Source organism: Drosophila pseudoobscura, chromosome 3 (genome assembly GCF_009870125.1).
Source record: "Drosophila pseudoobscura strain MV-25-SWS-2005 chromosome 3, UCI_Dpse_MV25, whole genome shotgun sequence".
In the NCBI taxonomy this organism is placed as follows: Eukaryota; Metazoa; Arthropoda; class Insecta; order Diptera; family Drosophilidae; genus Drosophila; species Drosophila pseudoobscura.
Window position 1 is genome coordinate 17,152,707 of NC_046680.1, and position 24,680 is coordinate 17,177,386.

Below are 24,680 nucleotides of genomic sequence, written 5' to 3' on the forward strand. Positions count from 1 at the left end.
TCGGTTGTGGTATTCTGTTTATTCTCGACACTCTCATAAGACTCATAGACGCACAATTATACTTAAAACTTCTACGAATTATATAAGCTTAATGGTAAATTTGACAAACGCTAGGTTGGGATAGTACATACATACATGCAGTTGACAGCTCTGTTTACTTACAGAAAGAAATGCACTCGCGGCTTAAACAACTAAGATCACATAAATAATTTATTAACAATACTGCGGCTGTCCTGCCAGACCAGGAAGGAAGCTAACCTTAGGACTAACATTAAATTTGAGTTTCGCTAACATTTGTTACATTTGTTTTTGTTTTTGTTGGCACTGTAATTAGTTCGTTTACAATATATCATCAGATCATGCTGCCGAACATGCGTTTGCCGCGGGTCAACACCAAGCTGACGACCATGACGGTCAGCAGAAAGAAGACCAGACTTAGAAATGTGGTGATGAAGCGACATCTTTGGCGGAATTTCTTCTCCTTTTCCATTTTCAATCGCAGTTGCTCAGCGCGCGGCAGATCGAGCGTAAAGTCGGATTCGGGTCGTGAGGATGGCTGTAAGTACAAAAAATATAAATTTGATTAGGATTCGGCAGGCATATATGTACATACATATATATGATGTATGGACATGTGTGTTTCCCGTTGTTTTTTTCGCATTCCTCACATCCTCCCCTTCTTTTTTCTCATTTAATTACATATATAAAAAGTTAGTGTGGCTCGCAATTAAGTTCATTAATTTTTGACGTTATGAACGTTTCGGGTTTCGGTTTCTATTTATGTAAATCGTCGGCCATCACCATCGCCGGACCCTGAATGATTGTTTTGACATTGATCATGATCATATTCGTTGACTGCATTAGTTCCTATGTGGTGTGCATATGTAAATGGAGATGGGGGCTCATCTGATTTATTTGTGTGATTTTTCAGGTCATTGGCTAAGTGCGGCCGCAAAACGCTTAGCCATAACTCATGGCACAAGCATCTCCGCGATCGCAAATATTTGCAGTCCAACAAGGCGTGGCGTGGCACCACCCAGACATACTACAATAAATAATAAAAAGGGCTTCAACGCACAAAAATCTGACCCACTGAGCTTTTTGTTGTCTTCGCATCTCCATTTTCTCGCTCCCTCTTTGTATTGCCGACGTCTTGCATCTCTCTTTTAGCGACACAACCTTGAAATCTTGTCAGTAACAGCGAAAAAAAGAGCAAAGCACATATGAAACACAGCCCAGCGTTAACAGTTTTTGTTGCTGTCGTCGTTTTTGTTTCTTTTTGCTGATTCTCGCTAAACACGTTAAAAGTTATGAAACACTGTTGGAAATTTCACTTAGTCAGGTGCAATCATCATCGACAGAGTGGGGATTGAGAATACGGTATCCTTCGCAACGGCACATGGATCAACTTGTCATAACTGCAAAACTCTTCCACTATGAGATGGATATATCGAAAATGCCGTCACTTGAGGGTGGGGCAGGGGCACATATTAAGAAACTTCCTGAGTGGAAACATTGTAAAAGTTACATCAGAAGTATTGAGGGACGGCAACATCCTGTAATCAAGACTAATTTACGTACATATGTATCTATGTATGTACTTTGGTTTTCAGACGCATATCGAATTCCGAAGATATTCCGCGTCTGAGTGAAAGCTGCGCATACGCAATGCGGTCATTAAAAGGGCATTCAAGTGTAATTTCGTGTGTATTTAAACTTTAAAGTGCTTTCGACACTAACACCATTCACACTCAGGGCTTTTGAGCCTGTGTGAGGGTGTGTTTGTTTGTAATTGAGCCGTAGTTGGCCTGCCAAATCTGTGCGAACTGTGTGTTTTTTTTTTTTTCGTATTTCTTTGCATTTTATTGTGATTGTGACTGGTTTTTTGTGCTTCACTACACGGCTGCATTGTTTTCGGTTTCGGGTGATCATTTCTTTTTCGAGCGCACAGACACGAACGGCGGGCGGTAGGAAAGGAGAAATTGAAATGAAACCACTTTGCGGTAAATTTAGCTGCCTTCCGGCTTCTTTGCTCTCCCTTTTGATGCTTGTCTGAGGTTAGTGATGCTGTCCAAAGTCGTGTTGTTGCTAATACACACAAACGCACGCATACACATGCATACATACGTATTATTACCTCTGCTGTGCTGTTTATCGGGCGAAGTACTTTGAAAAGGCACAGACGTAATCGGTAAACAAGAGGGGGAGACCAGCTGCGAAGACCGAGGCATTTAATACCCTTGCTGGCATCGTCGGAAAAGGGTACCAACATAGGCGCTGATGACGCGGCATGGCTGTTACCGCATTCCAACATTTGCATCTCTCTCCTTCTCTCTCGCTCTTGCTCTGCGTGTGTATTCGCGTGTAACGGCTTTATGAAGTGCAATTGTTACGAAGAAGAAAAAGTTATGGGAAAGGAGAAGAGTGGGGGGCCCGATGTGGATGAATGAACGAATGAATATTGAATAAATTGATTGATTTTCACGCCCGCCCCAGCCCAAAACACAGACGAAGCTAATTTGCAAATGATGCCAGACGCACACACACGCACATGCACACGCAATAAATAATGAATTAAATAATAAAATAAATAAAAAACGACGAACTCAACATTCGCTTAACATATGCAAAACGATGAGAAATCTTGCGATGGTGGCTACAGGGTGTAAATTCCCGCTTTGGCCGGCCTTGAAATACGCGGCCGCCCCATATTTGGGGCCATGTTTTTGGGTGTGCGCTAAGTCCGAGAAGAAAATGCATCGTTTAATGTGCCGCACACGTTTTTCACTGACATTGAAAACGCCCCTTTTCCCCCGATCCCCTCATTTCGGCCATTTGCTCTGGCTCTGGCTCTGGCTGTGGCTGTGGCTCTGTCTCTGGCTGGAAGTTGGCCAAGTTTTATGCTGTACTACCAACACGACGCGATAGAGATGGAGATGGAGTACATCAGGTTTGACAAATTACTCCGAGAGAAAACTACATTTTAACACGTCCGCAAACAGATCGCCCCTGCACTCTGTCTTTCAACGAGGGTGATTGTGGGGGAATCCATATTTCTGCTCACGTCTCGGCCATGGAGATCTCTGATCCGATGCCATAATTAGCTACAATATCTGGTGTTATCTCCTCTGAAAGGCATCACATGAAGAGGTATTTCTGCGACTTTTTCCAGCATTCTCCAAGAGTACTTTTGCAATTTTGCACTCGAAATACTCAACAGATCTCTGAAGAATATGTTGTGGGGTTGAGCTGTAATTTTTCTGGGTATTATCTCTCCCTTTTCTTTTCACGATCCACAAAGGTTTTGAACAGGAAGCATAGCTCACTAGCTCCAAGAGTAATTATCTTTAGTACCTTAGAGTACTTATCTTTTCGTTTGGGTACTATTAATTTTAATTGTATATCAATTCCTTATTAAAAGGTTATTTTAAAGTATTGTTTTGATATTTGAATGGAACTTGCAAGTGTATAGAATATATACGTGAAGATCGTTTATTTTTCCAGCGCCTGCTCACCATTTTTCAGCCAACTTTTCACAGATCCACGCTTTGTGCAGCCAGCAGCGAACCGAACTGAACTGATCTGATCGAACCGGAGATCCATCCATCCCCAGGTGAATGTCTTCATAGGCGGGATATCTGTACGGGTTTTGTTTTGTTTCCCCCACTTAGCAGATCTTCGCTAACTCGGCTGAAGTGTGGCAATACGTCCACGAGCAGGGATTTAATTCAATTAGTTTTTATGCAGAGCATGAGCGGAACATTTATGCAATTGCAAATGAATTTTCTTCTGCCATTCTGCTTTGCAGTGCATTGGAAAAGCGTTGCAGCTGAGGCGTCAGGTGGATAGCTGTCCACCAGTTGAGTCACCTCACAGGGGCGGCTGCTGCTGCTGCAACTATTGCTGGGGCGTGGCAGAATTGCAAAATTCCAGTGGCACCATAATTATCTCAGACATTTGTGGCAGTCGCCTCGACTAATGTCTGCATTTTCTCAATGGTTGAACACGGCGTATGAGTAATGGGTGGAAATTTGATCACATAATTGGCGCTGCCGCGGCCACAGCTCCAGCTACAGCTACAGCTTCCGTGGAAGTAATGCCCTGACGGGGCCATGATAGCCCACTTATGTTTATATAAGCCTCGGCCCCCGTGGCTGCCAATGAAAAAGCCAGCTCGAATTTCTGGCCAAAAGGCTGCCATCGGACAAATGCAAATGGCAATCGGAGCAAGGCGCCGCACCCGGCCAAAGAAGGTTGACAAAATCCATGACCAAACGTTTTGGCCTGCTCTTGAGACCAGCGCCAGGCTGCGTTCGGGTGCTGGCAACAAATGGAAATTGCCATAACCCAGTTCGGGACAGGCTGCTGCCCACCGGCCAGGGGCTGTGCAGCAGCAAATGCGACGCCGATGGCGATTGCAACACTTTGTGGCAGGCACTTCTATGCTCGCACAAACGCGTGCAGCGTCCAGTTTGGGACGCAGTTGCCTTACATTTCGCTCCGCTTCGATTTCGGTTTTCTGTTTCTGTTTTCGTTTTGCAGTTTCATTTTCGTTTTCATTTTCATTTTCATTTTGGCATTCATGGCTGTAAACTTGTTTTCGTTTTCGCTGCCGGCCATTTGCCGTGGGACGAGTTTCGAGCTGCCACCCCAGGGAGGGCGGGTGCGGGAGCGCTAGGGGGTCCGCAGGCGGAGGGGCAGCTTCTGTTTTGCGAGAATCTCGTTTCGGCATCTTCCTTTCCTGCTGCATTAAGTCGAGCAAACGTCCTTAAAGGTCACCGGAGTTGTAGGGCAACTGTGCGACTGGCACCGGTTTCGAGTTTGGGCCTGGCTATGATGCTGCGATGCCGCAGCCTCTGTCGCTGTCGCTGTCGCTGTCGCTGTTGCTGTTGCTGCCTCTTGCCACTTGTTGCATGCCTTTTTCTGGTTATCGCGGACACAATCGATGGCCAATTAAGTGACCAGTCAGTTGGCAAGATGCGGCCGCTTAACGGAATTTAAAGGTTAACTGGTACAGTGGTCGAGTCGCTTAACTGTTTGATCCGCACTATGGCCCAATACCGCGAGTAAAATGGCCCCAAGTTCAAATCGGTCGTGCGCTGCCTGCCTAGCCGGCCAGCACTCACACTAGAGATTATAGATCCGATCGCTCGGTGAATGCAAAATGCTGTTAAGGTGAATAAACCCTAATTGAATGGCGATTCGCCCGCAGCCCTGCCCTGAGCGGCGCGCTATTGAAAGTGAAAACTCATTTGGATTCGCGTCTCGCGTTTCGAGTGCGTTTGAATGGCGCCCCAAAGCTGGCCCGAGATACATTCGATTCACGGCTACGGATATTGCATCACTGACTTGGCCGTAGAACGGAAACCAAACTTGGTAGCGGTCTGTCGCTTGACTTGAATGATATTAACGCGATTCTCCCTAAGCCTACCTGAACAAACTAAGGTTCCTGAGTGATAGCATAGAACTCTAAGCTTTTATTTACAGTGTACAAGACCTGCCATTAAACAAAGTTATCTTTGCTTTCAGTTTTCATTCAGTTTTGACTGAGCATCATCGAGATTTATGACTCAATCTGGCATTAACTGAAGAGCCATAGAATCAGAAGCAAGGCAACAGCTCCGCGTCGAGTGGTGCATCCAACATTAGATGTAATTATGGGGCTTTCGGAACCGCCAGAACTCCCTCCCCACCACTCGCTGTGTGGAACAGTAGCCTCCGTGGCACGCCACACAATTAATCATATTGCCATATGGAAGGGGCTCCGACTATGGTGATCTTATCGCGCATGTCGCCTGCCGCATAATAAAGCCCCCGGCGAGTGCCGGTGATGAGTATGCGAGTGGCGTCAATGCTACGACATCCGCCGGGGGCCGATGTTGTTCTTGCCGCCTGGCACTGCCGCCGCCAGTGCGGGGGTGTTCGAGAGCTGGAGACGCTCACGAAGCACTACCAAAATGGCTCGGATCGCGGCCAAGGATGAGGTTGAACAACTGTTTGCACGAACGGCTGCCGGGGCTCCCAGCTGAATTGCATTTGGCTCGGAATCAGAATTTGAGTCAGTATCGGAATTGGGGGCCTAATGAGCAGCGCATCTTGGCTCATGCAAATCGCTGTTCGATCGGCTGTGAATTATTGTGATAGTTTATCCAATTTTCGTGGGGCTGGCCGACCTCGGGTTGCAGCTCCGCTTGGCTGCAATTAGCCCGACTAAGGCATTAATCATACGCCTTGTTCGCCGACCAGCTCATAATTATCTCTGCAAGCCAGCGGGGGGCGCCGGTCGGCTGATCTACATTTGGCTATTATTTCGAAACGCACTTGACCCAAGCCGACTCTATATCATTATATTTATACGTACGTATGATGATGAAAGGCAATACCACTCATTCAGCGAGAAAGGCTCGGAGAGAAACACCCAAGCATTCGCAAAATAACGAAGGATATCGTTCAAGAAAATCAAACCTCACTCAATTCCCTTCGCTGTAGATTTTCTGGCTCGCTATGAATAATTCAGTGAACGGAAGTTGGCATCAAATTCAATTGAAATAAAAATCAAATTAAATTCTCATCAATTACTTCACACGACTCGGAGTGGAGTGAATTTTTCGTGGAATTGTAATGAGATCGCACGAATCTCCCTGGTCTGATGCTCAAATAAATATTGATTGGGGCCACTTTATCTTTATTCAATTGCAGCGGCCTTCATTACTTGAATTTTCTAATATTTCGCAATGAAATAGTACTCGTGGAACTTTGATTGTTGGTTGGATGTCCTCTAAAGTACTTAAGTTTTTTGAGAACTATGTTAGGGGACTCGTAGATGCAAAGAGATGCTCTCCAGTAACCAGGAAAACCCATTGAATTTACAAAATGTTACCCAATACTCACGTAGGACATCGTGGGCTGGGGGCTGCTGATGACTAGTTCGCCTCCGCCCCGCTGCTTGCCGAGGAGCGACTGGTGCAGGCGGTTGGTGCCATAGTACATCTCCCAGATGCTCGGCTTCTTTCGGTGCCACTCGGCGAAGCTGTCCCGCTCGCCCTTGCCGGCTCCGGAGCCCCCGCCCAGAGCGTCCTCCTGGCTGGCACCTCTGTTGGAGCCAGCGCCGGAGAGGATGGGCCTGTGGAAGGTGAGGTTACGCTGCATCTGGGTCACCACCATGGTGCCTGGCAGCGACGGGGGATGAAGGGCCTCCAGCTCCAGCTGAGGCGTCGAGGCGGGCGTGGGCGTGGCACTGCGAGAGAGGGACGTGGTCTCGATGTAGCACTCGGCTGTGGGAAAGACCTCGGTGATGGACTTTCGCTTCATTTTGAAGTTGGGATCGCTGGCACAGCGGATGGTCATGGTCTGCTCGCGGACGCTGAGCGGTCGGCCGCTGGCCGAGATCAGGACCCCATCGTGCACTGCCTCGTACGCGTTCAGGTGCAGCAGGTCCGCGCAGCTTCGCCTCCGCTCCAGGGCGTTCTGCAGGCGGACCACGTGCTGCTGCCGGCCCAGGCCGCTGCACAGCTGGCGCAGATCCTGCTCGCTGTGTTGGTTCATGCGCTGCAGGTAGGACTCCAGCTCCTGCTTCAGCGTGTGGATCATGCCCTCCAGCTCCTTGGGTATGTCCGGCGGGGGTGTGCGTGTGGGTGCGGGCGTGGCCGAGGGCGAGGGCGTGGCACGCGACAGAAGGCGTATCTTGTCGCGCACGTCTTCGAGGAGTTCGCGAGTGCTCTGGAAGTGCAGCTGGTCCTCGTAGCGCTTCACAAACCTCTCCTCGATGACGGGGGCGTGGCCGGCCGCTGCCTCGCTCTCCACGCGGTAGGCGTCCTCCGGGCAGGAGTTGATGTATTTGGCACACTTGTAGTTGTTCTCCTCCAGCTGCTCGTCGCTGAGGAAGCTCGGATTGTCGATTCCCCGCCCCGACTTGGCCTTGGGCTTGCGGCTGAGATTGGTCTGGGATTGGGACTGCGATGGGGGCTTCGGATCGAGCAGAAAGGCGTCCAGATCGATGTCCAGCAGAGAATCGTCCACCAGTTGCTGCTGCTGCTGCTCCATGATGGTCGGCAGCTGGTTGTAGGCCCTCAGCTTCTCGCTAATGTCCAGTGGGTGTGGGAGTGGGGGCAGAGCCAGGGGTGGGGCATCGGGCGACTGCATGAAGGACACAATCTGCTCCTGGGCAAACAGGCGGGGAAAGGTCTTCAGGTGGCGGTCCAGGTTCTCAATGCTCGTCTCCAGGATGCGCAATTTGTCGCTGTAGAGCGGCAGCATCTGCTCCAGCTTGTGCGCCTCCTCCTCCTCCGTCTGCTCGAGGTCGTTGACTCCTGCTGAATGGAACTCTTCGATGGCAGCTCCGGTGGCTGCATCTTGCATGTCCAAGCGCTGGCTCTTCACTGTGGACAACTTTTCCGATGCTGCAGTGCCAGCAGCAGCAGCAGCAGCAGCCACTGGTGGCACTGGCAATGGCAGTGGGGCTGCTGTATCTTTGGCGGCCACTTTCCTCGGCAGCTGGAGTTGGGGCCGCAGCCGCTGCCTGGCGGCCACACTCTTCATCTTCATCTTCTCCTGCTCCTCTCCGGCGGCGTCTAGGATGTCTATGACCGGTTCGCAATAGATGTGCTCGTCCAGCGAATAAGTGGAACATACATTGGAGCTGTAATAACCGGATGAGCCGCTTTTGTCCGTCGAATAATGCGAGCCACCTCCTCCTCTGACTCCACTCCCTACAGCTGCGGCTGCTGCTGCTGTAGATGTTGCAGATGTCGCTGATGTTGTTGCTGACGCTGCGGCTGCTGCAGAGGCTGGGAGTCCAGAGTCCGTGGAATGCGTGCTGCTGACATTGGAGGCAATCGAGCACTTCTTGCTGCGCTCCACTCCCGTCGTGGACCCTGGCATCTCGTGCGCCTTGTCGTGGCCGATTCCATGCGCCATTTTATGAGCTATTCCGCTGCCAGTACCATTCCCACTCCCAATCGCAGTCCCATTCTTCGAGAGCGTCGCCAATGGCATTGAAGTTGTCGCCGCACTGCAGAAACAGAGAGACAGGAAAAGAAAATCAGTGAAAAATGCTTCAATGAAAGGGAAAACCCGCGTTGGAAAGTGGTTTCGCTCGCTGTTGGTTTTTCGCAATTGCAGTTTTGTTTACGTTTCGTCAAAGCTGCCAAACAGAAAGCGAAAACTGGTTAACTAGGTTAGTGGCTCTGCCGAAGTTTTCCATTTTCTGGCAGTTGTTCAGCTGTCGCATTGGTTTTTTGGGGGCATGCAAATGACGAGTGGCAGATCGAAAAAGCTACCATAAAAAATCTGTAAGAAAATCAGGAAAGAGCTCCGACTAGCTGGTACCCCCACAAATACTGGGCAGACCTCAAGAGATGATCATAGATGCATTATATTTGAATATTCAGGGTAGATGTCCTGTAAACTCGAGTTCCAATGGTAACTCCGCCTCGATGCAGTCAGATTTATATGGCTTTAATAGCTGAGAGCATGGATTTATTTATTAAATTGTTCTTGAAATTTTCTAGAAAGCATCAAGGAATCCCTACAGTTCGTTGGTTCCGAGTATCTCAGGCAAAAACTTCAAGTTCTGGCCGCTCTGACAGCTACAGAAGCGACACACAGCCGAAAAACAAATATAAAATTTAGAAATTCAACATACAAATTCGATTTCAATTGAAATAAACTCGTTCTAAACAGGATTTGGGCTTCAGTTACTGTTGCAAATCGCATTCGCATTCGCCTTCGCATTCGCATTCGCGTTCGCTCTTTTTTCTGCCTAACTGTAAAGTTACTGCTTCGGACTACTTCTCGGATTGTTCAAGAGCTTGTGTGTGTGTGTCTGGGGTTTGAGCAAACTTTTCGTTGCACCATGAAATGCGGCTGATGATGTGGTTGTGGAACCGCGACAGGAGTAATGGAAAATCAGAGGAAAATGCAGCGGAAACTCGAATTGAATGGCGGGGAGGAAGCGTGACTTGGGGATTGGGGACCACAGAAATTATTTGCTTGGGTCTGCATGTGTTCACAATTTATTTAAGAGATCTGAAATGCTCTGCTGATTGTACAACAATATCTTGGAAGAATCTACATGAAAAGCTTCGTTCACATCATCTACAGTCACTCTTTGGTGTTTTCTTGTGGGTTTATGTTGGATAGATTGATTTTAGTCTTGAAAGATGTTCAAATGGTGATAGATTACCCTCATCTTGGCAGTATACTGATAAGTCGGTACTTACGGTGGCCTGGCGCCAGTGGCAATGCTTTAATAACTCACTTACGATCGCTAACAAGCCCCCAGTATCGGTTCTACATATGTACATACATACATATATGCACCCTGTGCTCTGTGCGATCGGCACTAGGTCAGCGCCTGGCTTTTGGCCATGCTCAAGAGTTGCGCAATAACGGTTTTGGCCGAGTTGCCGTGCCGCTGCTGCTGGCTATTGGTGTTTGTTCTTGAATGGCTCGGTCGCGGTGCGTTACGCACCCAAAACACTGATAGCTTTCGTCGGTCAGTCGCTCTTTTTTGGGTTTCTCTACACATTCGACTGATATTTGGTTGCATGTTAACCGATGCGTTGCAAATTTGCTGGCAGCAGCAGCAGAAGGCGGCAGGCGGCAGGCGGCAGGCAGGCGCAAGGTTAGCCTCAGATTCGGTTCCATCGTATCGGCCCGGCAAGAGCATGAAATATTTTGCAATCTTTGGATAGTGCGAGTATATGTTTATTTTGTTTGTTCGAACTGTGTTAATTAAAATGTTCAGCCTCGTTTGCATGCACGGAACCCACTGCCGGACAGACAGACGGACGGACGGACGGACGGATGGACGGACGGACAGACGGACGGCGCAGCCGTTAGTAAATAATTTTGTGTGGCCGCTAATTGTTGTTGACTTGTTGCCAAGACAAATTACACTTGCCTCAAGTTTGGGGTCTGACTTGGTTTTGCTGCAGTGCCCGAATAACGACCATCCATCCAGCAACTTCTTATGTATCGTATGTACGTATATCTGGCTATCAATTGCACATCAATCAAAGCGATTGAATCGCTGATTGGCTGAGATGGATGTTTGCCGTGCGAGTGGACGGTTGGATTGAACGGATTGACTAAACCTGACCTTGGCATAGCTGGGGCCATAAACTACAGATATAACTATGGCCTAGACGGGCAATGGCTCAAATATTGAATACAAATTAGCGACGATCAGCGACGATCATCGACGTTCAGCGTCGCCACAATTGATGGCTAACTATGATCTAACTGCACCGATGATGGCCGATCGGACAATGGAATCGGCATTTGGAGAAGGTCGGATTCGAAGAGCTACTGTGCGAAACTCGTGCCTCGCCTCTCCCTAGGCCTGTGGCACATACATACCATACTGTATCTACTACGTGAGTTGTTGATCAAAATAGTTATAGCACCGACGCGGCCCGCCTGCCAATGGTCTTTCGACTGGAGCTGGGGATTGGGAAAGGGCTCGGGGAGTGACTAATTTGGGTTAAACCCCACCACGTATCGGCCGGCATATAATTGCATTGACCTTGGGTGGGAAAACTCTTGGCATTTGTTCAGCTCTCTCCTTGATTCGGCTACTACGCGTACCTTATCATGATTACCATATTCTGAGACAGACCAAACACTAAATAAAAATAAAAAAAACAAGTTGCAAATCCGACTATCTGCCAATTAATGGAAATGGCTGTCAGTACGCGGCACGACTCTAGGCATCTGTTTCTATATATTGTACACACTATACGTATAAACTGAAGTATTTGTTGTATATTTTTGAGAGATATTTGAAGCCCAAACTGGCTTCAAGCGCTGACCTTCAGCGAATCGAAGATCTTGAGCCGGTGGCTTCTTTAGTTTCAATTAATAAACGTAATTGTTGCAGCTGTCTGCAGTTGTTGCCTCGGCAGTGGCAATACTGCTGCTGCTGCTGCTGCTGACCGCCATCAAGTGGCAGCTCCTCCGAAACAACAAAATCCACATGCATTCGGAGAGGAAAAAGAGGTGAAGGCTGACAACAGGCGCCAAAAACCGCATTGCTGCTGCTGCACCAGCAACCACTTGAACTTCAGACATAATTTACATAGCTGCTGCTGCTGTTGCTGCTGCTGTTGGTGCTGCTGTTGCTGCCCCTGCGTCATCTGCAGGTTGCCTCATTTGTTCGAGTCGTGAGCGAGAACCATCTCTGGCAATCATAATCCCCATTTAGGGCCACACTCTGCCGGTGATTGTAATCGCCGCTTTAATGCCCTGCTAATTGCCGTGGAACAACATCATTACAAAATATCTGTGGCTGCTGCTGCTTGCTGTTGCACCTTCATTGAGCCATGAAGTGTTGCACTTCATGCCCAACAAATACGATTTGGGATATGCTCTTGACGGGTCTTGGGTTTTCTCTGGGCCTCTCCGTCCCTCCTCACAAGGTCGTTATCGGAATGTTGAAGGCTGCTGCATTATGCAGCATATTCGGGGCTGATTGCCTGCCTCTCAGAGCATGCACAGAGAGAAATTATGGGTTCGGCTGCTCTCGAGGGGAACAAAGAACTAATCCCTTGCTTTGGTAGAGATTCTTGAAGGGTATCTCTGTTATTTTAGCGTTTAAATAATCCTATTACTCCTAGAATTGCTTTGCTTTATTTTTGGCTCTACTCACCTCTGATACTTGAGCATGGCTCGGGGGAGGAGAAAGTTATCGTTGCTAGACGACGCCACCAATCCTGCGGCCATTCCGCCAGCAGCTGGAGGCGTTCCCTCGGCAACTGCTCCTGCGGCTCCCCCGACTGCCGCCGCCCCGCCGGGGCGTCCAAAGAATGCCCCCAGGCGGTGCAAGTAGGCAAACTTGGGGGCTCCAACCGGATCGTGTGGCACCGAGTAGCGACCGCTGCTGCTGCTACTTCTGCTCCTGCTCCGGCTCCGGCTCCTGCCAGCCGCCTCGCCATCGTCCTCGTCGTAGGGCAGCACCTCGATTGCATCAAAGTCGTAGGAGTTGAAGTAGGCCTGCTCCCGGGTGCGCTTCACCTGGGCCGCCTCCGTCACATGGTCGGCGGATATGTCTGTGGGGGCCTTGTTGCTCGCCGTCGCCCCCGAGCTCTTGCAGATGGGCATGACTGTGGCTGTGGCTGTGGCTGTGGCAGCCCTGGCTCCGTGGTTGCCTGCAACAGAAATGCGAATTCAATTATCATTTGTGTACGTTCCGTCCAGCAGCTTGCACAATTTTATGTTTACGGCTTTTTTTTACTATTAGCGACACGAATGCATCCGCTCGGCCCCACCATCGCTGGAACTGGAGCTGGAACTGGAGGTTGACCTGGAACTGGGGCTGGGACTGCGACTGAAACTGGTTTCCTGTTGGCACAGAATCCATTTGATTTTGTTGCCTTTTGGATGGATGCAAAAGTGTTTTTGCCCGGCTCATGACTATGCATTAATTAGCCGAAAAGGGTTTTCGCAATTGCATAATTTTCCAGCGGGTGCCTGAGAGAGAGTGCCAGAGTCCCGGGGGAGTTCCTCGGTCTTCTCTAATAATAATTTATGAGGCAACATTTCCAAATGCCAACAAATTGTGGTCCCATCCCCAGCCGACTTCGCACTCTCTCTCAAAGGCTGCATGGTCGGTGGGTCGTTATGTCCATGATCGATGGATAAGTGCTGGACGGACACCAGCTACAGTGCCGACAGCTTCATCATCATCCACTTGGAGTGGGGTGTGGATGGGGATGGGGGCTGGGGGCTGGGACCCTACTCTACTGTTAGCTCATCGTCGTGCATAATGTTCCGCGTTATCGCAAAATAGCGCCAAAGTGCAGGCTGCAGATTCGAGTGGGATTGCAGTTGCTGGTGGGGCAATCACAGAGATGGCAGTTGATGGGGAAAAAAATGCATGGTTCAGACTCCCGCGAGTAATTCCTGTTCCACTAGAAGTACGAGTTATACTCCATTAACCTCTGAAATAATCCCTGGAATCTGCCTGCACTTACATAAGCTCCCAGGACTCTGAGTTGTTTACCCTTCCTATTGTAGATGCCCCTTCCTGAGGTCAGTCCGCCCTCTGTACTGCCACTTTCTTGCACAACATTTGTTGCGAGTTTTCTTGCCAACTCTGCGGTGAGCGGTCGCCTCATTTGATGGATTTCTGTGGCAGCTGCAGCCTTAATCATACTCATAATGCTCGTTGTAATGTCGGATTGTCGGATTAGTCGCTGATCGTGTTACCATATGCTGGTGCTGGCGATGGTGCTGATGACATGCCAGGCCGTGCCGTGCACATGTGTGCCACGGTCATGCCGACAATCGAGCGTTCAGTTTTTCTAGTTCTGTTGGCCACAGTGACAACTCGGAGTCTTCTGTCCCCTCTCAGAGGGAGGCGGAGAAGCGGAGCAGCAGGGCAGAGCTGAATTGCAGTGTAAAACCATTAATGACGGCTGCCAACATCAAACGCTCAGATGGTTTCCGTTGCAGGCGGCATGAAAGGTCTGTTGATTGCAGTCGCACAGACAGACAATATCAAATTGGAGCAGTCCGTCAAGTCGGCTGGGGGCAAGTGATGATGACACAAACAATCATCCATCCCTCTCACGTGAAGCAATCCAAACGCAGTTGTTGTGGGGGCCACAGATTCGTTTTCCATATCATAGTCTTTGCGATGCAAATTCTGCATTCATTTGTACAAGCTTTTTAGTAAGAGAATTTATTTTGATACGGATGAGAAGAGACGCCGTGTTGTTGACTGGAAATCGATGGCGGCCTGCTGGCCAAACAATTGAGTGCTCGAGTGGCCCGCAGCACTCGAGTTATGGAAATGTGAATAAAAATACGAGTATAGACGTGAGACGTGAGGGTTTTATTTATAGTTTCAGCACTTCAATCAGACTGCCTGCGGTGGCTTTTGATATTTTAATGAGTCAATTGCCTGGCACTAAATGCTGAAGACGAATTCGGATCAGAATTGGAATTTGAGTCGGAATCGGAATCGGAATGGGAATCTCGGCCTGGAGCCGGTGGCTGAATTTGAATGCCGCGCTTGGCGTTGCCATGTGCCAGGTCTGCCTTGACGGATTTGCCATGAATACATCACCGCCGACGGCCGGACAAAAGACTCGAGCGACAAACTCGGACTGGATTGCCCAAGGCGGGGCCAGCAGATCCGAAAAGAAATCTTCATAAACGAGGCAGCGGCGGCCGAGCCACAGCCACAAACATCGCGGATCAGCATTGTTTTCCCGTCGCATGGCGAAATCGCTTTTGCCAACGACTGAATGATGCTAATTTACACTGCCCTACGCCGCACTAGACTGCAAAAACCACCATCATCAGCGACGGGCGACGGGCGACGCCTCCGACCGGCGTGCGGCAACTTCAAACTGCATTTGCCGTGTGCCACGTAACTGGAAAACTGCAGGCAGAAGGCCGAAAATACGGCTCTAACACACAATGACTCGGCCAAAATGTGGTTGCAGCTGGCTGAAGCTGCATCTTCAAGCCGCAAGTTGGCTAAAAAACCCAGAGGGTAGCCGGCCGTGGCCGAAGCTTTGAATACCCTTTAGGGAATTGCTGAAAAGTAGACAGCTGTAGACCATAGAAGAGATAGAATCTTCCAAACTTTTAAGGACATCAATTCGTCTTGTCAAGCCCTTCCGGACAGGGAAGGGCCTACCCTCTTGCAGGGTATTAACCACACAAAGCCACAAGCAGAGCTAATGCTCAAACAATACGCTTTCTGTTCAGGTTTTCTCCCAATCGATTGCCAAACAAAGCAGTCTCGGGATATCTGAATGATCTACTCCAAGAAGAGGGGAGCCCCAGGCTCTTAGAAAAACTGAACAAAGAGCTTACTTATCGTACAATATATCCCATATCCTAGCGTTGGTTTAGCAGCTTTGACTAGCGGAAAAGGTCACAGTTGCCACAAGTCGAGATGTTTGTGCAAGAGCTGCGTTCGTCTCGCTTTTGGAGCGGGTCCAGGCCCCAGTTATAGTATTTTAACGCGTTTTACCCTCAACTGTTCATTAAACCAGAGGTTGTGAAGTGCCCGGCCCTCCATGGCCAGGGGATAGTAGCTTTTGGATAGTTCACGGCTCGTTGCACCCACGCTACCTGCCACAAATCCACAACCACTCCGATTGTCGGCGCCTGTCATTGAGACTGCCCCATCTGTGGTGGGCCCTGTCGCAAAAGTCTCTAATTAGTTGCCAGTCGCTCTCCCAGAGACATTTTGCAACACAGATTACGGTGGGTTGGCGGCAATTAATGCAATTAATGCCTGCACTGGCCACCGCGCCGAGTCGCACTAATGTCGCCTCATAACTGCAATTCAGGGCAGTAAAAACGCACTGGGTTAATGCTAATTGCACACGCATTAGGCCCTGTACCCACGCCGGCTATCTAATTAAGGCCCTTTGGCGGTCTTCTGGAGGCCTGGCAAAAAGCCTTCAACTGGAACTGGAACTGAAATCGGGGCCGAAGGGAGGCTTTGCTGATCTGATGATGGTTGATCTTTCTTCTCGGATAGTTGCATCTAAGGGTTCTTCTACTCGCGGAGAACATCCACAGCTCTTACGAAACGCCACGTGCTGATTGATAAATAATTTCTCCACCGCCCACAAAGTATCTCCCCAGCAGCCGAGTGCTGCGAGTACTATTAAATTGTGATTTAGCCAAGTGTGAGCCATCAAATGAATGCGCATAAATTAGGTAACCAGTGAGCTGGGCAGCTGGGCAGCAGGGCAGCAGGAGAGCAGGTGAGCGGAAGCGGGGTAGGTCCGTACTCCCCGTCCAGCTCGAATAAGTTGTAAAATTTAACGAGCATAATTAAGTGCAGGCCATAGGAGGCGGGGGGAGGCATGGGGAGGCATGGGAAGGCGGGAGGCGTTACCCACTCTTCTGGCCAATAAATCGCAACTGCCGGGCACTGGCGAGTGGCGGTCGAAGCAGTCAGAGATTATGTAAATGGCTCACAGCCGTGGAACATTGGGGCACTGTCTGTGGATAGTATTTCTGGGCACTGCTCTGGGTAGAATGGTGTCTTTCGTGTTGACAATAGATAACGCTGCGAGCTGTAAATTTATGCTAAGCCGAACTCTGACCTTGTGCCCCAGAGACAACACTTGAGTTTTGTTCTTCTTCTGCCCCTCATTGATTGCAGTAATCAGCCAGAGGTTGTTTGTTGGTTGATTGTTTGATTATTCGGAGGAGAACGTTGGATTTCGATTAACCTTGTCTGGCTCTTGCCGCATTGAACATCAGCGACCGTCAGCGGCGAGACGCTCTAAAATTCGTCGAATAACAAGCAGAAGCGCTCTGGCCCCAAAAATAGAATGGTCCGATACTACGATACATCCACTCAGAGATACTCGTACTACACATGCCTCAGAGTATGTGTGCTCTGTAATTACGGATGCATATGAAGAGGAACTCCGCTTTTCGAGTGCTCCACTGCCGTATGCAGCTTTGGCTCCAGTTCCAGCCATAGTTAATCCCGCCATGCGGTGCAGTGAAGCGGCAAGCTCTTGACTTACCCACTGCCACTCCCGGCCCCGCCCACTCTCACTCTCCACCACACAACCACACAACCACCCACCCATCCACTCACACTTTTCCATACTCCCGCCTTTGCCCGCTTTCCTCTGCACTTTTCCTTTGGCTTATTCAAAGCAGAGCTATAGTTAATCTGGTTGTTTTTCCTGCTGCAGCCGTTTCCAATTTCACAACTTTCGCTCTCTTTGGCGACTCTTCCCTGGCAACCGAAATTATTTCGGCTTAAATTGTCAATCCGTATTCATTTTTGAGGATCAACATGTAAAGCTACAGCACAAAGTAATTATTTCGTATTTTTTCGAGTTTTTTTACAACGACCTTCTATGCGATTTCCATCCATCCGTGGCACACACATACTTTTGTGGTTTTATATGGATGTTATGGATTACGAAGTTCAGAGATGAGTCTCTATCTCTTCCCTTTCATTGTCCTTTTTATATTAATATTTTTCCCTCATTTTCATACATTTTCTTCCAAGGGCCTTCACCAAAGTAATTCATTTTAGTTTAGATTAAAAAGTATCTTTTCAAAATGTTATAAGGCCAAAGAAGCAGAGGCAGGGACTTGGACGAGTACTTTTTCCTAAAATGAGAAACATTTACAGCTAAATCCTCATTTTTGAGGAGAAGAGAGGACTTGCAGTGGCAGCTTAAACTAGTTTTTCCTCTAGTTTTTCCCTCAAAGAGCCATTGAAACCGATGTTCAGCAGCACAAACGCGGCCCGAGATGAATGTTGCCTGCTGGGGCGACTTTGCGGCATGTTTCCTTCTGATACATTCATACGAGTATCCATCCATATGTACTTGCCACACATGCCTCCCACGCCACTTGACACATGGCAATTGTAAAGCGGGGAGGGAAGGCGTCGGGGCTGGGTAGGATTGAGGATTGAGGCAAGTGTGCAAACAGCATGTACAAAGCTGCCAAAACATGTTGAGACCTCGTCTCCGAGCACAAAAGCTCAAACCAGACATGTAATCATAGTTTGGGGCTTAAGGAACTTAGGGCTGTTAAGCCCCGAGGATAACAGATTAGTTCCCATCGTTCCTTGATAGCTTATTGATATTACAGTTTGATGTTAATCATAATTTCTGGGTCTTAAGGATTTCTCGTCCAAGAGTCTCTTCGGAAACGTATCCTCTTTGATCTGAAACCTGTCGCGTCTTGACTGTGGATGCTTATTATCTTTATAGGGTCTACAATGCTTCTATATTCATGCCCAACTATTACAATAGCCTCTGGAGGGTGCTCCCCCTACATCTTTTGGCATTGTCCATCGGTGCTGCTGCTGCTGCTGTTGAAGGCAAAACAAAACGCTTGAAGAGGTGCCAGTGCCAGTGCCAGCCGTATCCATTTGAATACACTCATATGCATAATCCCATTCGTGCTCGCATCCATATCTCGTCAGCAGTCAAGGTCAATGGTGATTCGTGGCAGAGTGACCGTTTGACATTTTGACACAAATAAGCTGTCAAAACGGAATCACAGCAGAGGCAGTGGTGGAGGTAGTGCCAGTGGTAGTGGCAGAGTCAGCGGTGGCAACAAGTGTGTGGCAGCAACAAGTGCAATTCGTCGACTCTGAACTTGAAATGTTGTGCAAGGCAATCATTCAGTGTGTGGTAGGGGCGGTGGCGGTGGCGGTAGCGGTGGGGCCGGACATCCGTGACTTTTTGGGCAGGCGGAGAATTACATATTAAATGCAGACAATGGAAAGCGGGAAACCCGAAAATTGGACAAGAGCAAACCAGTCGGCTGCCAATTAGTGTTGCATTTGTTCGGCCTGCATGTTGATGCGGCGCCCCGCCACAAGTGCAAATCTTGCAACAATTTACAGCAAATGCCTCAATATATGCATTTCCATTTTCATTTGCATTTGCATTTGCGTGATTTAATTTTCCAGCTCGTGTATTCGTTCGCTGGGCCTGCGGCATGTTAATGTGCTCAAAAACGGGTTTATGGCACTTGGCCAGAGAGCGCCATTATGATGGAAATTATGATGGACCCATAATCGTAATAGTGGGTTTTGGGTTCAAGTCTGTCCGCTGCCGTTCATTGTTCGGCCATTGTGCGGCGCCGTGGTCCAAATTGAAACAATTAAGACAATTTAAATCAATTGAAAGCTGATATATCGATGTCACCGGATGCCATGAACTTGAAAAATTACCATTTAATTCGCCAGCTCAATGCGTTTGCTTTTTTCCTTCTCTTATGCGAGTATTAATACGATTTTAATGGGTCTCGGTTTCGGTCTCGGTCGCAGTCTCGACTCCAGACTTCGATCCAAACTCGATTATACGAATACTAATGGCTGGATGGAACTTCGAGTGTTTTGTTTCAGTTCTGACATTCTTTTTCTTGATTGGAGAACAACTGAAAAAAAAGTAAAAGGAAAACCAAACACTAATAAATTATGCCTGGCGCATATCTGTCCTGCCGTGCTTAATTCCTCTCAGACAGTCGTAGATTACAAAATCTGAATAAATGATCAGCCATGCCAAGAAAGCGATCATTTGTCAGCCCACTGGAACGCACAGCTGTACTTGGGCCGGATCTAAGGCATTCATTAGCCGGACCCAAGAATCCGGCGAGCTCTTTATTTAAATTATTTTCGTTTGTATTTAAAATGTTTGTTTCATATTTGAATTTCGCTTGGAAACATGTTTTGGAACCAGGTTCTTTCCGTCCATGCTTATCACTCCTGACTCTGACTGGTTTATCTGTGTTTTGGCCCGCTGGCAATTCCGGTTCGACGAACCTTTCACTTATGGACGCTCTGCGAATTCCACGAGCTGTTAAATAATCTTCAGATCGTGACAGAGATGAGTTTGGGTCTAGATCTGATCTACTGTCTTTGGGTGGGGTTTGTTGGGGTTGCCACAACAGCTGTGGCAGTGGCAGTATCAGTAGCCAAATGGTGTCCGTGTCCCCGGCCATCGGTCACCTCATGGCACATCTCATTTATTTGTGGTTTCCATTGAGCAATGAAATGCTAAAACCGCATCATGAAATTGAAATATTTATTTGCCTACTTTTAATAATGTGTGCGCTGGTCGGCTTTGAATGAAATATTAATTACAGTTTTACGAACGGGCAGAAAGAGCGGAGGTGGAGGATGGGTTGGGTGTCTGTGCATTGTCAATGACCGCATTTGTATATTAATTATTTGAGTTTGTTGCCTCATTAATTTGGCCAAAGTAACACCCACCCACAACTGTTTTGCTGTAAGCCATCTGGCTTTTGTCTCTCTCTTTCTCTCTTCGTCTCTCTTTTCTATTTATAGATGCTTATATTTGCCAGAGATGCGCCTTGTGTCGTAATACTCATGCATTCATCGTGAAATGCGATGATTGATTGTCAGCCATCGTTCGGAGGAGGTTCAGCCGTAAATGGAACAGTTGGAAAACCATTTAACGACAGACAAACAAATTTCCAAATAAAGTTGTAAATGGTGCATACAGAGCCACCCCACCCTACCCCACCCCAGCCCACCCACTATACGCCAGATGTATCTAGAAATAGCAGCAACGGAAGAAGAGCCAGTGGCCTCGTAGCATTAGATATTATCCAATTTCAGCTTCATTTTTTTTAGCAGCTGTGTTTGCGTATGTATTTAGTATATGTTCAAAATTTAATTTTAATGGATTTCCCATTTCTTTCTCTGCTTTGTTCCATTCAACAGGTTTCGCTAAAGAGACAAACTTGTTAGGGGCTTTCGATGACGCTTAGTCGAGCAATTAATGCAAGAAACTTAGTGGGAGTGGGAGGCAGGGCGAGGAATAAACCTAGTCAAACATATCCGTTCGATGAATCAATTTACAACCAATATGGAGTGGCTGCTCGAATGGTTCTGAGCTAATGAATTACTTCCACCTGACGTGCCACTACCAATTGGGTCGGATGTCTCTTCGCAAGTCCCCAATTTGGTGGCTGGACAGCAGAATGTGTTCGATTATTTGGTGTGACAGGAATTTCTATATATGATTAGGCAAAACCCCGAAACAGACAACACCAAAATACGAATTAAAGGCTTCGCGGAATTAAGTCATCAGCTGAATGATTGGCCAATCGCAGGTCGCATCGGGTTTCCTGTGAGGAATGAAATCCACCAGCACGATGTAATATCAAAATAAATTCCAGACCAATTTAATTTCAATTTATTTGCCATTGAAATTGTTGAAATTCGTCCTATATATTGTATTTGTTGAAATGCTTTTTGGCACCCACTCGAGGGTCTCTCTATGGATGGTAGGGTATTCCCGAGGTTCGGCTTGCCCTGTTCTGCATTTACGAGTGCCATTAAAGGCCAGGACAATATAAAATTGGTTTCGGTCTGCGCCTGTGTCTGGTTCTCTGGGTCTCTGTTCTGCGTCTATGTTCTATTTGCTGGTAATCCTTATCTAATTTATGCAAATTCCGTATCGGTTTAATGACACAATAGACGCCGTGGGGCGCACGATTTGCGGCGACTAATACGTTTGATTGTAATTAGTTGTAATTGGTTTATGTTAATAGCTTTGCGTCCGTTCGTCCGTCCGTTCGTCCGTCCATCTGTTAAATAAAACTTACCTCACCCGAGCACTTTAAACTGTGACCAAAGTTGTTCCTTTTCCGATGATATTGTTTCTGCTCGCGTTGCATAAATGTTTGGCGGCTTTGCACATAAAAAAGCTAACAGTCGGTGAAACAGAAATTGGTTAGCAACAATTGCATTAATGTTTGGGTTTCAATTGCCAAATACACAGAGAGAAACGCACACATATGTACACCACACTGGACGGACACTCGGAGAAAACTTGAATGCAAAACGAGCGGCGCGGCGGCGACAACTTGTTCGAAAAAAGTCAAATGGTCAAGTAGACGCCGCCGTCGAATGGAGTTGATTAAAAAAATTGTGTAAAATACCGCCAGACGATGCGTCGTCGCGCCAGGCCCCGGACAAAAGCTATTTTAAAGTTTTTTTTTTTTTTTTTTTAATTTCTGTCTCTTCTTCGGCAGCGTTTTGTTTTATCATCTGTGGTCTTTTTTTGGAGGGAAAAACAAAACCCAAAATCCACGGCAGACAAAATAAAACGAAAAGCCCACAAATATTGCAGCAGAAGATCAGCAAAGCGCACGCCAAAAATCAAACTTATGCAATTTCTTTTTGTTTATTCCCAATTTCTGCTTCTGCACTTCTCTCTCCCCGCCTTCTTCGCCTTCTTTCGCCTCTTTCTTTCTTCGTGCGGCTCTCACACAATCTTTCTGGCTGCGCCTTTTGTTATTGCTGTTTAATGCACTTTTTTCACACACACAACATTGCAGTTTCGCAGCTCTGGAGATCTGCACGAAGTCGTGTCAGAATTCCATATCGGCTGCTCTGTTATTCCTATACTATATTGTATTATCTCCCAGTGCCGTGAACCACCTTCTTATAGCGACGATGCGCGGCTGCGTGGAACACCACATACAAAAAGCACAAGCGACGCCGACCGACAAGCAACCGACACAACCAACGACGTGAACGAGTTAAAAGAAACTGGCAGCGAACGCTAGCCGCCAGCGCAAAGACAAGACTCTCGGCGGAGTCGGTCACTTGGTTGATGTTCATTCGTCGCCTCCGTCGCCGCCGCCGCCGCCGCCGCCGCTGCCGCCGGCGCTGCCGCTGCTGCTGATCTTGCGATATACACTACCATCGGGTGGTGGCACTTATCAGAGGAGTTTCCCACATGAGAGGGAAAAAGTTGATCAAGTTGTCGGTGGTATTTTTATTTGCACTTCTCTAAAAAGATTTTTCGAATATTCGGGTCACCCGATCAGTTTTCGTTTGATGGTTATAAAAGTAAGGGCAAAGAAGGGCAGGGATCACTTTTAGGATGTATCCATTGCAGTGGTCGCGCACGGCCAAGTCTTCAGAGGATGGGAAAGTGTTCTGCTGCCGTTCTGCCGCCTCACGTACAATACCATTTAGATCTTTCTATTTCATATTCGATCGGTGACAAAAGCAAATGGCATTTCTACTTGCTTCTTACATAAATACATACATGAATTCTATTTATACTGTTTGTAGCATACTTTTTGGCCGTCCGCAAACCACAAATACATATGTATAATACATATATTACATGCATACTTGCATACATACAATTTGTGTATAATTCAGGTTGAATAAATATACATTGATATTGATAAACTGACTCTGAGAAGTCTACCAAAATATATACCTTTTCAATTTTCTAATGTTTCCGTAAATAAACCAAAAATTTACCATTAAAAAAAATTATTTTTCATTTAAACTTTTTAAATTCCCGTTAAATGTATTCAAAAATCAAGTAGTGGGCATTAGTTCTACTAAAATTCGCGAATTTGGGCCCAATTTAATTTCAGAGTTTACAGTTACCTTACAATATGCCTTAACTTAAGTTTCGGCTTCAAAATATATACCTATTTGTGCCTGTTTCTCGCCTATATTTATATTTATTTACAGGTCAAAAGATATATTCCTGATTCGCAACATCCAAACAGTTTTGTTGTCAAATCTGAGGTGACTTAAAGGTAGCGTACTCCTTTGTGATGAGCATCCCTGGTCTTGGTCGTCCTGGTATTGATTCACAACCGAAGGACGTGTTTTCGTTTGGATGATTTTTGGCAATCGGCTGCCTTTATTTCCATTTGGGCTTCATAGGATTCACCTTGGATTATTTAACGCACACAGACAGATGAAAAAAATTATAAAAAGTGGTCTTTCATGCCAGAGCACCGCCACTCAGTCATTGACGTCACACAATTATGGCTTGGATGGGGGGGCCCCGTGGTCTCCTGTGGGATTACGGAGAGAGTAGCTGCAACATTCGCCCAGCACCCAACATTAAAGCGAGCGTAATGGGGCGTAAAACAATAACACAAAAAATGGGCAAACATTAAGGTTTCATATCCCTCTCCGGCTATTTTGAATGGAGATTATTGAAGGAACCGCTGCAGCTGACGTAAATCGGTGAGTGGTGCTGCACGGGCTTATGATTCAATTAGGCCGCCGCCCCAACCATCGAAATATCATTGTCTTTGGTGGCGGTGACCCTAGGAGACCTAGACCGAGACCCCGCACCTCTCCGGGATTTCGCTGGGCGTGTTGCTCGTCTTATGTCATCCTGGTCTGCGCAGGGCTTCCTTTCGTG

General features: G+C 47.6%; 1 protein-coding gene across 5 annotated transcripts; it reads right to left on the reverse strand.

The window, feature by feature from the left end:
• On the reverse strand, positions 1-23,127 carry LOC4805009 (uncharacterized). Of its 5 annotated transcripts, none has more exons than XM_015184874.2 (5): positions 22,934-23,127; positions 22,101-22,197; positions 12,650-13,148; positions 6,892-9,010; positions 1-556 (listed from the first exon to the last, which is right to left on the reverse strand). In XM_015184874.2, exons 1-5 carry the CDS (start codon positions 23,114-23,116, stop codon positions 353-355), a joined length of 3,102 nt encoding a protein of 1,033 aa, XP_015040360.2. In that variant the 5' UTR covers positions 23,117-23,127; the 3' UTR covers positions 1-352. The 5 variants fall into 5 exon arrangements, with proteins under 5 accessions (XP_015040360.2, XP_015040359.2, XP_001361479.3 ...); XM_015184873.2 differs by having other exon boundaries at positions 22,977-23,030; XM_001361442.4 differs by having other exon boundaries at positions 22,096-22,197; positions 22,934-22,952.
• Between the last annotated feature and the right edge of the window lie 1,553 nt (positions 23,128-24,680).

Coding starts and splice junctions, on each gene's coding strand:
- LOC4805009 (XM_015184874.2), bottom strand. CDS start 23,116: ATGAACATCAACCAAGTGACCGACTCCGCCGAGAGTCTTGTCTTTGCG. Junction 22,198..22,933: donor CGCATCGTCGCTATAAGAAG/GTGGTTCACGGC, acceptor ACCGACTGTTAG/CTTTTTTATGTGCAAAGCCG. Junction 13,149..22,100: donor TCACAGTTTAAAGTGCTCGG/GTGAGGTAAGTT, acceptor TTTCTGTTGCAG/GCAACCACGGAGCCAGGGCT.